At 38.0% G+C, this 12,787-nt stretch overlaps 1 protein-coding gene across 1 annotated transcript in view; it reads left to right on the top strand.

Annotated features, from left to right (window-relative positions):
- The first annotated feature begins 1,063 nt into the window (after positions 1-1,063).
- PLS1 (plastin 1) overlaps positions 1,064-12,787 on the top strand; it is a 52,776-nt gene continuing 41,052 nt past the window's right edge. The window contains exons 1-3 of the mRNA XM_030761532.2: positions 1,064-2,940; positions 7,776-7,939; positions 9,771-9,900. Of these exons, the coding sequence (XP_030617392.1) occupies positions 2,871-2,940; positions 7,776-7,939; positions 9,771-9,900 (364 nt within the window). The 5' untranslated portion in view covers positions 1,064-2,870. The remainder of the gene's footprint in view (positions 2,941-7,775; positions 7,940-9,770; positions 9,901-12,787) is intronic.

The raw sequence follows: 12,787 nt of genomic DNA, 5'->3' as shown, positions 1-12,787 counted from the left end.
TTCAGTTATTTTTGATTTTGGTAGGCTTATAGTCTAAAAAAATAAGTTAAAAATATACATAATGAAAAGTAAGCCCCTTTATCATTGTGCCTCCAATCCCCCATTTTCCCTCGAGAGGCAATCACTGTTACCTTTCTCTGTATCCTTCTGGAAATGCTTTTATAAATACACAACTGATACAGCTCCCCTTCCACCAACCATACTTATTCTTCTGCATCTTGCTTTCTTCTTTTAAGAATATATCTTAAAGATTGTTCTGTATTTTTCTCATTTAAATACTGAAGGACTTGTATAATGCTATAAACTTCTTTATCCTTATGAAATAATATCATTTAGGTAAATTGTTTTTTCACTACGTTTATGTGCTGGTTTTGTCTGATTGTGGGAGAATAAAAATATTTTATGTAATTAACAAGTGACATACATTTGAACAGGCTTGAGCAAAGAATAGAACTCCAGGCATATTTATCATTTCAAATGCAAGGTCAACACAAGGACTGTTAATTTGCAGCCTTTCTGTGGAGTGCGAATGCTAAAATTGGAGCACTATTTTTAAAACTTTGAGACAAGGGATAGAAACCATTTTGAATATGGGAAAGGATATGCAGGATATCCAAAACCACAGAGAGTCAAAGACAGCCATGACAGAATTAGCATTTTGCAGACTGGGGGTTATCCTTAAAAATCCTAAAAGGATTTTGTCATCTCTTTCAACACAAAATGAGTATGCCTGTAAATAGTATTAAATACAGTAAAACATTGTAACAGTGAGAATTCAATAAAAACGTGGACATGTATTTAATGCTGACGTGTAAGAAATTGCATCCAGGAAGTAAGAATTCCATTTAAACCCAAAACAACCTAATTAAAAAATGAGCAGGGCTTCCCTGGTGGCGCAGTGGTTGGGAGTCTGCCTGCCGATGCAGCGGACACGGGTTCGTACCCCAGTCGGGGAAGATCCCACATGCCCGTGAGCCATGGCCGCTGAGCCTGCGCGTCCGGAGCCTGTGCTCCACAACGGGAGAGGCCACAACAGTGAGAGGCCCGCGTACCGCAAAAAAAAAAAAAGAAAAAAAAAATTATGTGCTGGGACTTCCCTGGTGGCTCAGTGGTTAAGAACCCACCTGCCAATGCAGGGGACATGGGTTCAATTCCTGGTCTGGGAAGATCTCACATGCTGCGGAGCAAATAAGCCCGCAAGCCACAACTACTGAGCCCGCATGCCACAACTACTGAAGGCCATGCACCTAGAGCCCATGCTCTGCAACAAGAGAAGCCAACGCAATGAGAAGCCTGCGCACCACAACAAAGAGTAGCCCCCACTCGCCGCAACTAGAGAAAGCCCTCGAGCAGCAACGAAGACTCAATGCACCCAGAAATAATAATAAAAAAAAATAATAATTTAAAAAAATATGTGCTTAACCCCCAAATTAGGAATGTTCAGGGATGATGTTGAACCTCTTATATAAATATGTGTGTAAAAAAAGAGAATTTCCTGCTTAGCTTCAGTTCTTATTATCTTATAAAACGCTCATTTTCACTTACTTTCTGAAATATGTATAACTTTAATGTAATTAGGTGTGTTTAAGAGGAATACATGATTTGTATTCATCTATAACTTTACATTGAATAGTCAAACCATGAAGTCATTTTAAAAATGAGTTGTTCTGCTATATATTAGAAGCGTTAAAAATGTAAGTAATTCTTGGGAATTCCCTGGTGGTCCAGTGGCTAGGACTCAGCACTTTCACTGTCTCAGCCCGAGTTCAATCCCTGGTCAGGGAACTAAGATCCCCGTAAGCCGTGTGGCACAGCCAAAAGAAAAAAAAAAGTAAGTAATTCCATCTTGAAATATTTATCTACAGCAATAAACATGGATCTGTATAGAGCTTTATCTGTAAGGATGTTCATTGTAGCATTTGTTTATAATGCAAAATTGGAAGCAATGCAAATACCATGAAACAAGGGATTTACCAAATAAGTTATGACATAGTACTATGTGGCCATTAAATATTATGTTGATACATACAATGTAGTAGTACAAAAAATTATAATATACTCAGATTTTCACCCCGCAGTAAAGGTACAGGTGCATTTGAAAAGCAAACCAGAAAGATGTAGATAACAAAATGTACTAGTTGATATTTCTGGATAGTAGGATTGTGGCTAATTTAAAATTTCTGATTTGGGCCTTTGCTACCAATTATTTTCTATAATGAATATCACGTGCTTGCTTTTCTTACAACCCAGTTTTACATCATTTTTGTTCGTTTGTTTGTTTTAGTTTGTCTCACCTGCTCAGAGTAAGAAGGGCCCTGCAGATCTGGGAAAGACCTAGCACAGGGAAAGGGAAAGGAGGTGGCAATGGTTGAATGCTGTAAAGTTAAACATTAGAGCCACAAGCTCCATCCAAGATGATCCAGCTCTAACTTTATTCTTTTTGTGGACATTATTCATGTCCTAAAATTTTACTTTCCAACCACACCCTTTATATTTTTAAATGCTATACTTTCCTCAACTTGAAATGCTTCTTTTACTGAAACAGTGGGTCAAATGTAAATGAAAATTATACAAACCATTGAGAAATGTCTATGCCCTGGATAAGCACAGGGTGTGGAAAACCGGTGTTTCTTCCCTTTACTGAATCTCAGTTATTGTCTGGCTCACCTGTGCTGGGAAAGAGTATTATCAGGGGATCTATTCCTAGTTGTTTCTTGTCAGCCAGACCTCTCAGGTGATTTCTTCTAGATATTTTACTGCCTGTGTCCTCTGTTACTGCTTACGTAAATGTTTCCAGAGGGCTAACGTTCTTTTTCTAACATTGCTTTTCCTAGATATAAAGACCTGAAGGTAGTCTTTCCTACTCAGAGATGGAGAACAGCACCACCACCATTTCTCGGGAGGAGCTGGAAGAACTACAAGAAGCATTTAATAAAATAGGTATGCTTGAGAAAAACTAAATACACAGTGACTATTCTGCTTGATACCAGCCTTCCAGGAATGGAACAATACCTTCTATTGCTTCACCACCACCCCTTAACCCCCAGATTTATTCTTTTTTTTTTTTCCCATCTGGGTTTCACTGGATTCTTTCTTTCTTTCTGAAAGATAGACTAAGACTGGCTTGAATTTCTAGGAGAATTGGACTTTGAATTCTTTGATCATTTCTTTGCAGAGAATACACCAGGTTAATGAATGACAGTGTAACTGAATATGCTTAACATGATCTTCTCATTACAGAGAAAATATAGAAACACTTCCTTGTCTGTAAGCTGAACTCTGGCCTCCATGTGTTTGTCACGAACAATAACACATTTTGCCTTCATGCAGAATATTTTAAAATCTTGATATAGTTTTTATTTTATTTTTTAAAAATCTTTTAAAAAATTTATTTAATTTTTTTCTTTTTGGCTGCATTGGGTCTTTGTTGCTACGTGCAGGCTTTCTCTAGTTGTGGCGAGTGGGGGCTACTCTTCGTTGCAATGCTCAGGCTTCTCATTGCAGCGGCTTCTCTTGTTGCAGAGCACGGGCTCTAGGCACACGGGCTTCAGTAGTTGTAGCATGCGGGCTCAGTAGTTGTGGCTCACGGGCTCTAGAGCGCAGGATCAGTAGTTGTGGTGCACGGGCTAAGCTGCTCTGCGGCATGTGGGATCTTCCCAGACCAGGGCTCGAACCCGTGTCCCCTGCATTGGCAGGCGGATTCTTAACCACTGTGGCACCAGGGAAGCCCTTGATATAATTTTTAAAGGCCATATGTCTTATTTTCCTTCTCCCTCATGCATAATTTAAAAAGCTTAGTGCTGCTTTTAAAGGCCACACCTCTTACATTTCTTCTTTCACTTTTAAAGCCATTCAGTGTTTTGTCTTTACGACATCATTTTGACAGCTTTGTCTTTTTCTTCCAAAAAATTCCCCCGGCCTCTGTCAGATCACGATTCTTCTGCATTTTGCTTTTAGGAAACCCATGAGAGTATGAATACCATCTTTTGCTCTAGTCTGTACATGTGTGCAAGTGAAAGGTGAACCTAGGGAAAGGTGAGTGTAGTGAATAGAGATTGAGATGGTAACACCCTCAACCTTGCCCCTGCCTCAATGGGCTCCTTTGCTGGTGCATTAGAGCACTCTGGAAAGCAGAGTCAGAGGGTAGACCAGGGAGGATGGAATGATCACAGTTGGTCTTGTGCCTAGATTTCTCACAAACCTAGTGAATAATGGCTGAAATTAATGTAGGTGAAATGCAGTGCAGAAGTTTCAGAGATCAAGATAAAGAAAGAAAGATTTAAGTTTTAAAAAATAAAGCTCTCTCTGAAAAAAACAATGAGTAAAGTTCTCAGGAAGCTCGTGACTTACAAACTGTTGCTATGAGATAAAGTGAATTCTACAAATCTCTGGGCCTTTCCACTTCTCCCTGCACAGCTGTTTCCAGAGTAACTCAGACCTTCAGAATACAGTCCACACGGTGGCCGCCTTAGGCTCGTTATTTTGCAGGCAGTAGAGCATTGCATGATTTCTAAAAAGTTATTGTTAAAAATAAATTTTATGGAGTATTGTATGCAGTGCACAGTGTCTTTCCAAGACAAAAATTGGGCAATTATTGAAATGTTCTGCTCATTTCAAGCATTGAAACAGAGGAAGTAATAAAAATGTATCTCCTAGTTTGGTATTTTTCATTATTTTATAGGTACAGTTTGGCAGCTTGAATAAAAGTGCTACCTCGGTCTTAGTAAAATGAATGAATTAGTTCTATTTCACACACCAACTTTAATCTTTATATCTCATGGACATATAATCTTGCAATATTTATTTAATGATATTTTGAATAAATAATTCATTGATGGAACAGTTCTGACAGCAAGATGATTTGCTCTGTGTGAGGGAAGTGCTAACACTAGCAGAATTTATACTTCCTTACTTTATGTATAAGATAAATTTTTACTCATGAACTCAGTAATCCTCTGCTAATTTGTACCAAACAACTTTTCTCAGAGGCAGAGGGACATGCCCATCCAACCTTGCTAGATGGGATATTTTGGGGTCTCTAGGGAGAAGTGAGAGGTTAAAATATTTGTCTTTTTTTCCCCAATTGTGGTAAAATATACATAACATAAAATTTACCATTTTAACCATTTTCAAGTGTACAGTTTGTTGGCGTTGAGTAGATTCACATTGTTATACAACTTTCACCACCATCTATTTCTAGAACTTTTTCATCTTCCCAAACTGAAACTATACTCATTAAAAACTAACTCCTCAACAATCCACCTCCCCCACATGCCTGCCCCCTGGGGTTACCACCATTCTACTTTGGTCTCTGTGAATTTGGCTACTCTAGGTAGCTCATATAAGTGGAATCATATAATATTTGTTTTTCTGTAACTGGCTTATTTCACTTAGCATAATGTCTTCAGGGTTCATCTGTGTTGTAGCATGTGTCAGAATTTCCTTTTTAAGATGGAATAACATTCCACTGTATGTCTCTATTACATTTTGTTTATCCACTCATCTGTTGATGGGCTTCTGAGTTGTTTCTACCGTTTTGGCTATTGTGAGTAATGTTACTATGAACATGGGTGTACAAATATCTGTTCAAGTCTCTCTCTTCAGTTATTTTTGGTATATACTCAGAAGTGAAATTGCTGGATAATTTAATTCTGTTTAATTTTTTTGAGGAACTACCAAGTGGTTTCCAACAGTGGCTGCACCGTTTTAACTCCTACCAGCAATGCTCAAGGGTTCCAATTTCTTCAAATCCATGCCAATTATTATTACTTTCTGTTTTTGTTTGTTTGTTTGTTTTTACAACAGCTATCCTCGTGAGTATAAAATATCTCATTGTGGTTTTGATTTGCATTTCCCTGATGATTAGTGATGTTGAATATCTTTTCATGTGCTTACTGGCTATTTGTATGTCTTCTTTGGAGAAATGTCTATTCAAGTCTTTTGCCCATTTTTAAATCAGGTTGCTTGTTGTTCTGTTGTTGAGTTGTAGGAAAGTCTTGTCTCTTTTTAAACTGTGATTTTATGGCTATTTATCCTAAGGCTTGATTTCCTCATCTTTAAAATTAAAATAATATTATTAACTACCTCAAAGTTGTAAGGATTTCATTAGATAAGTCAAATTCTTAACAAATCACTTGGCACAGAATATGTGCTCATTAAGTGGTATTTATTATTTCTTGTCATGTCACACCCAAACCACAGAGGTTGTAGGGATGGAGCTGAGATTTAAGCACACAGATCTGTCCATCTTCAGAGCCCTAACTCTTAATGATAGTTTAGCATGACAGATAGCATGTAAGTAACTTTTTCTTGATCTTGTTTATTTTTAAATACTCCCCACCACAGTGCTGTTAGGCAGTAAGTCTGCCTAGTCTATTTGTCTATTTCAGAGTTATAGGAAACAATTCTGAACTGGTGATGTACTAAATAATGAGATTTTACTCTAAATTCAAAGAAAGCAATTATTGCAATTTCAAGCAATTTAGCTTCCTTTTGAGATTATAGCACTATTTTGGTTCTTGGTAGATTCTAGTTTAGAAATTTTTCATCATTCTGAACAGTATTAATTCTAAAACTTGTGTATGAGAGTTTAAAAGAAAAGTTTCTGTCTTGTAATTCATTCAGTTTTAGTGTTAATAGCTCTTATACTGAGAGGAAAGAGAAATATAGGAAACAAAGCAACTACTACCAGATGAGTAAAGAGAGCCTATACAAGGTGGATCCAGGCAACTAACCAAACAATCCAAAGCCCTGTTGCCAACTCTGGCCAGAAGTGTTTTGTGTTGCCTTTGTTCTGTGTCAAGAATTGATATCCAGTCTCTAGGGAAAACCCAGGGAAGGGTATCTCAGTGATGATGTGAAAACACCTGGAAACCTATTTCCAAAAGTCCAAATGTAGGTGTGAAATTATTTCTTGAACACTTAATCTCAAAATGACATCAAGCATCATTTGGCCTACATAATGGTATCATAAATACCTAATGAAGAAGCAGTGAATTATTGACAAGTGAAACAGAACTGTCACCAAGTGAAATGTAGACCAGAAGTGCCTTATGTGTATTTTACATGATGCACATATTTTATATGGAATGTGGGACCAGATTTCCATTTCGTAAATTACATAAAGAAGTCAAAGTCTGGGTGGGTGTTCCCCTATGACCGATGCTGCTATATTTCTTCTAGATATCTGAGACCTCCCCATGCTTAATTCTTTGAAACTTAGTCATGTGCTAAACCTGAGTTTTTCTTCTGTCAGCACAATGTCCTTATTATACACTTAAAATACATATGGTAGCCCTAAATCTATGGGGGTAAAGTTCATTAAATATGAATTTTTTTGGTAAAGTATATAGTATACCTTGTACAATTCAGGTGTAGGAGAAAAGATTACTGCCACTTGTGAAACAAACCTGAAATGTTCTGCCTGCCTGTGAGTCTCCCAAACAGCCTTCTTTTTTCTTTTAATATTTATTTATTTGGCTACGTTGGGTCTTAGTTGCAGCACGCAGGCTCTTCATTGCAGCATGCAGGCTTCTCTCTAGTTGTGGTGCGTGGGCTCCAGAGTGCGTGGGCTCAGTGGTCGCAGCACGCGGGCTTAGTTATCCTGTGGCATGTGGGATCTTAGTTCCCCAAGCAGGGATCGAACCCGCGTCCCCTGCGCTGGAAGGCGGATTCTTAACCACTGGACCACCAGGGAAGTCCCCAAACAGCCTTCTGAGTGCAGATCTCCAACAGGGTACAAGTGATATTTGATAGCTCATAATTTATCTTTTTAGATATTGACAACAGCGGGTATGTCAGTGACTATGAACTCCAGGACCTGTTTAAGGAAGCAAGCCTTCCTCTGCCTGGCTACAAGGTTCGCGAAATTGTGGAGAAAATTCTAGCAGTTGCTGACAACAACAAAGATGGGAAAATCAGCTTCGAAGAGTTTGTGTCAGTAAGTAATCTAATTGCTCTCCTGGCTACTGATTGTTTTGCTTCAAGCAGAATTTCAGTAATGTCATTGCTCTCTTTGGTTAAATCTGGCTTCAGAGACCAGATAATGCACTGCTTTAAAGTGGTGATGATGATGATAACAATAACAACAATAATTTCCACAGATAATTCATAAAACAAAGGAAAAAATTATTCTCAAATTGTTGGAATTGAAGTCAGGTTTAGATAATAATCTTTCATGCCCTACTAAAACTACAGATGAATTTAAATGCTTATTGACTATCTCCGTATGCAGAATATTTTCGTATCTTAGTACTTGGTCTTGAGAAGTGGAATATTTTTTTGTAACTGAAATAGCTAAGGTATGGAAGATATACCTCCTAGAAACCGGTTGTTTCCTTGTGATTGGTTATATCTTCAGTTTTGGTAAAGCCACCGGGTGAATTTTGATGCCAACTGTGGTTTCATTATTAAACTACCTTGAGACTCAGGGAACTGAAGAAGATGCAAAATAATATATGACTCCACCAATAAAAGAAAAATAGAACTGAATATTGTGTATCAGGTATTTCAAACCTCTCAGGCTCAGAGAGATGACTGAGTTGCCATTGGCAGCTGGTGGTTGAGGAAGAGCTGTCACTACCTTCCATCAACACCACCATGACTGTGTTTTTCATATGAAAGTTAATGAACTAATTTATTCACTAATATAATTGAATAAATATTTATGAAATAGAAATTGTCTGCTTTTGCATTCTTTATTCATCTGGCAAATATTTGAGCTCCTTTCTTGCCAGGAACTCAGGCACTGTGAGTAATGTGATGAACAAAAAGAGATGTAGCTCCAGCTTTCATGGAGTTTACAGGTGGAGGGGAAGATGGAATCACACAGATGGATAAAAGATAACTGTGATAAATGCTGTGACAGAGCAGGACAGGTCCCTTGAAAGTTTGTAGTAGAAGGAAGTGAACTTGGTGGGGAGGTTAGGGAACTCAGAGATTCAGGGAAATGGAAGACTGTCCCTGAAGCTGTGAAGACTGAGTTGCGATCTGAAGGAACAGATAAAAGGGGCAGGTGGGGGAAATGAGTACTGTGCAAGGCAGGCAGAGGTAACAGCGTGTGTAGAGCCTCTGTGCCTTTAGGGGTGGTGAATGCTCTCAAGCACTTGAAAAAAACATCAGTGTGGCTGGAGCTGAGATGCTAAGGGTTAGGAATGCGGCTAGAGAAGTGAGTCAGGTCATCAGGGTCTTGTAGGATTTTTGTTTTTATCCTAAGAGCAGTAGGAAGCCAGTGGAATAGAGTATGAATTAACATGATCAGATTTGCATTTTTTAAAACTCACTTTGTCTGCTGCATGGAGAACTGATTGCATTCAGTTTATCCAGGCTCTAGGGTAGCCAGTGACAGAGGGCCTGACAGAGGGCGTTTCTCTCTACGCCTGTGTAATTTCCAACAAAAGCTGACTTCTTGACTTTAACATGTATACGTTTGAGCTGTTCAGATGGGATAATATCTTTGTTAAGGCATTTTAAAATCTTCATCATGTAGCTAGTTATTCTTTAGTTTTTAGTACAAAAGACCATGGCAAGTCTAGGCGAACAATTTCAGTGTGTACACTTTGAGTTTAATTATAGGTTGGGGTGCAAACATTTGTCCATTTTGTGTTGTTATAAAATGACATGAGAGTTATCTGTCTACACAAGCAATAAGTGCAAGAACAACTGATTAGTATTTATTTTGATGTCATTCCGAATAAATAACTATCCTTTACGTTGCACGGATTTTAATGGTTATTTAATCAAGAGTCAATTTTACTTCTCTCCCATTGCAGCTAATGCAAGAGTTGAAAAGCAAAGATATCAGCAAAACATTCAGAAAAATAATTAACAAGAGAGAAGGGATTACTGCTATTGGAGGAACTTCATCCATTTCCAGTGAGGGCACACAGCATTCTTATTCAGGTAACCGACCACCTGCTCCAAATTTAATCTTTCAGTCATTGGTTCATTCAACAAGTCCTGTATGTCATCAAATCTAAGATGCCATTTACTGTAATTCGCACCATTGTTTTATGTGTCCTTGAGGGAAACTGAGACTAAATTATAAAGTGCCATCAGATTTGAAATGTATCATAATTTCAGAGGTGTCAGAATGAAAAATCCTAGAATTTATGATAAGTAATAATAAATGAGTTTTTACTATGTGTCAGGAACAGTGGATAACAGAATTAGAAACAGCAAAGTAGAAGTTATTTATATTTCAGCACTGAATGTGTTTAATCATGACCTTGGAATGGATTTTTCATCCTGACCCGTGAGATGAGTTTACTTTAGACCTATTTTAGGGATGGTGGAGAGGTTTATTGCAAGGACTTTCCATTTTGGGGAACTGAGATTCCTGATTCATCTTTTATCAAGCAACCAAATGACTGGTAGAGCACAGCACCTGATTTGCTTGATCTGATAGGATCACTGGATTGTTGCCCAGTGGGAAATCCAGAGTCACATTAACTCCTAAGAGGAGATGGCTTGCCCCATGCTAAGCTTGCTCCTCAGGATCAAGATGCCTAAAAACCTTTGGCCAAGTTCCTTTTGTTCATGTTAACATAATTAGAACTATGCTTTCAAAATTTTTGATAAAAAACTCACTTTAACTTTCCCCCCTCTTTCTTCCTTTGAGATCTGAATTTGTTAATTATCCTCTTGGTTCTCTTCCTTTCTAAATGGATTTTCCTCTTACAGTACACTCACACTTCTCCTACGCATTGTATATATTTTCCTAACTTTTTCCCACCAGGGAAGTGTAGTGGGGAAGGCAGTGGTCTATAACTCTATTTCTTGAAAGGTACTTACTCCTTAACTCTATTTCTGCCTGTCCATTCTAATGAAATGGCTTCTCCATTAAAAAAAAAAAAACTTTTTATTAAGGTATCATATGCATTTAGCAAAGTACTGTGATCTTACATGTACAGCTCAATGAGTTTTCACATGTGTATACATCATGTAGCTGCATTCATGCAACTGCCAACCAGATCAGAACACAACATTTCTATCACCTGAGTGCCTCCCTCTTGCCTCTAACAGTAACTGTCCACTTTCTGATGTCTATCACCGTAGATTATTTTTTTAGCTTGTTTATTGAGGTACAAGATGCACAGAGTAAAGTGCATACAGTGCCCTATTCTTAAGTATAATGGGAGGATTTTTTTAACCTATGAATACACCCATGTAACCATTATTTAGAACCAGATACAGAACATTTAATGGCTTTTAAAAAAAGAACAGCTTGGGTTTCCCTGGTGGCGCAGTGGTTGGGAGTCCGCCTGACGATGCAGGGGACGCGGGTTTGTGCCCCAGCCCTGGAAGATCCCACATGCCGCAGAGTGGGTGGGCCCGTGAGTCATGGCCACTGAGCCTGTGCGTCCGGAGCCTGTGCTCCGCAACGGGAGAGGCCACAGCAGTGACAGACCCGAGAACCGCCAAAAAAAAAAAAAAACAGCTTTATTTGAGATATAATTGAGATACCATAAATTCATCCTTTGAAAGTATAGTTCAGTAGTTTTTAATATATTCAGAGTTGTACAGTCATTAGCACCCTGTAATTTTAGAACACTTTCATTACTCCATAGAGAAACCCCATGCTCATTAGCAGCCACTCCCCATTTCCCCCTCCCCCCAGTCTCTGGCAACCATTAATCTACTTTTTATTTGTATAGATTTGCCTCTTCTGGAAAGTTCATGTAAATGAAATTATACAGTAGTGGCCTTTCACTTGACGGGCTTCTTCCCTGACATAATATTTTCAAGTATCATTCATGTTGTGGCATGTATCGTACTTCATTCTTTTTTATTGCTGAATAATTTCTGTTCTATGGCTAATATCACGTTTTGTTTATCCTTTCATCAGCTGATAGATTTTTGGGTTGTTTCCACTTTTTGGTTATTATGAATAATTCTGTATGAACATTAGTGTACACATTTTTTGTGTGGACATATGCTTTGAATTCTCTTAGGTATATACCTAGGAGTGGTCTTTTGGCAACTCTGTGTTTAACATTTTAAAGAACTGCCAAACTGTTTTCCAAAGTGGCCACACATTTACATTCCCACGAGCAAGGTATGAAAGTTCCCATTCCTCCACATTCTCGTCGACACTTGTTATTGTCTATTTTGTTTATTACAGCCATCCAGTAGTTGGGAAGTGGTATCTCATTCCTGGTTCCTATACCTGGAACACATTTCCTTTCCCTGACCATCTACACCTATTAAATATCTATCTTTCAAATAGTACCTTCTCCATAAAGCCTTTTCTTGATCAACCTAATGAGAAATGATTCTTTCCTTAAATTCCCTGAAACATTACTTATTATCACTCTTGTGGTATGTTCATTTCCCTTTAGTTACATTTCTTCGTATATCTGTTTTATCTTATCACTACCCTAAAAATTCCTTGATGAGAGGTACAGTATCTTAGTGATCTTTAAATCCCTAGATTCTAAGTCCCTAAGCAGGTATGTATAGTGAGGTAAGAAGATAAGAAGGCACATAATGATACCTACAGAAGTAAATGTTTGTGTCTTTATTGATTGTGTGTGTGTGTGTTGGATTGAATTTGGGGGTATCTACCAAATATGCCCTTAGGAAAATTACCTAGTTCTAGGAATTGGGGCAATAAAGAGAAAGGCCAGCTACCCTGTGATGGAAATGGGAATTATTTTCCTTTAAGTTTTATATTGTTAAATCATTTTTATATTTACATAATAATAATGAGGCAGTAGACCATTTTTCCTTTAAGTTCCTTCCTATTTTCCCCACTGCATAGCCCAACAATTTTTTCTGCCTAAAGATC

This window comes from Delphinapterus leucas, chromosome 4 (assembly GCF_059928025.1).
Source record: "Delphinapterus leucas isolate spDelLeu-1000000601 "Yukka" chromosome 4, BTC_Dleu_Yukka2, whole genome shotgun sequence".
Classification (NCBI taxonomy): Eukaryota; Metazoa; Chordata; class Mammalia; order Artiodactyla; family Monodontidae; genus Delphinapterus; species Delphinapterus leucas.
This window is presented reverse-complemented; position numbering and strand designations above follow the sequence as displayed.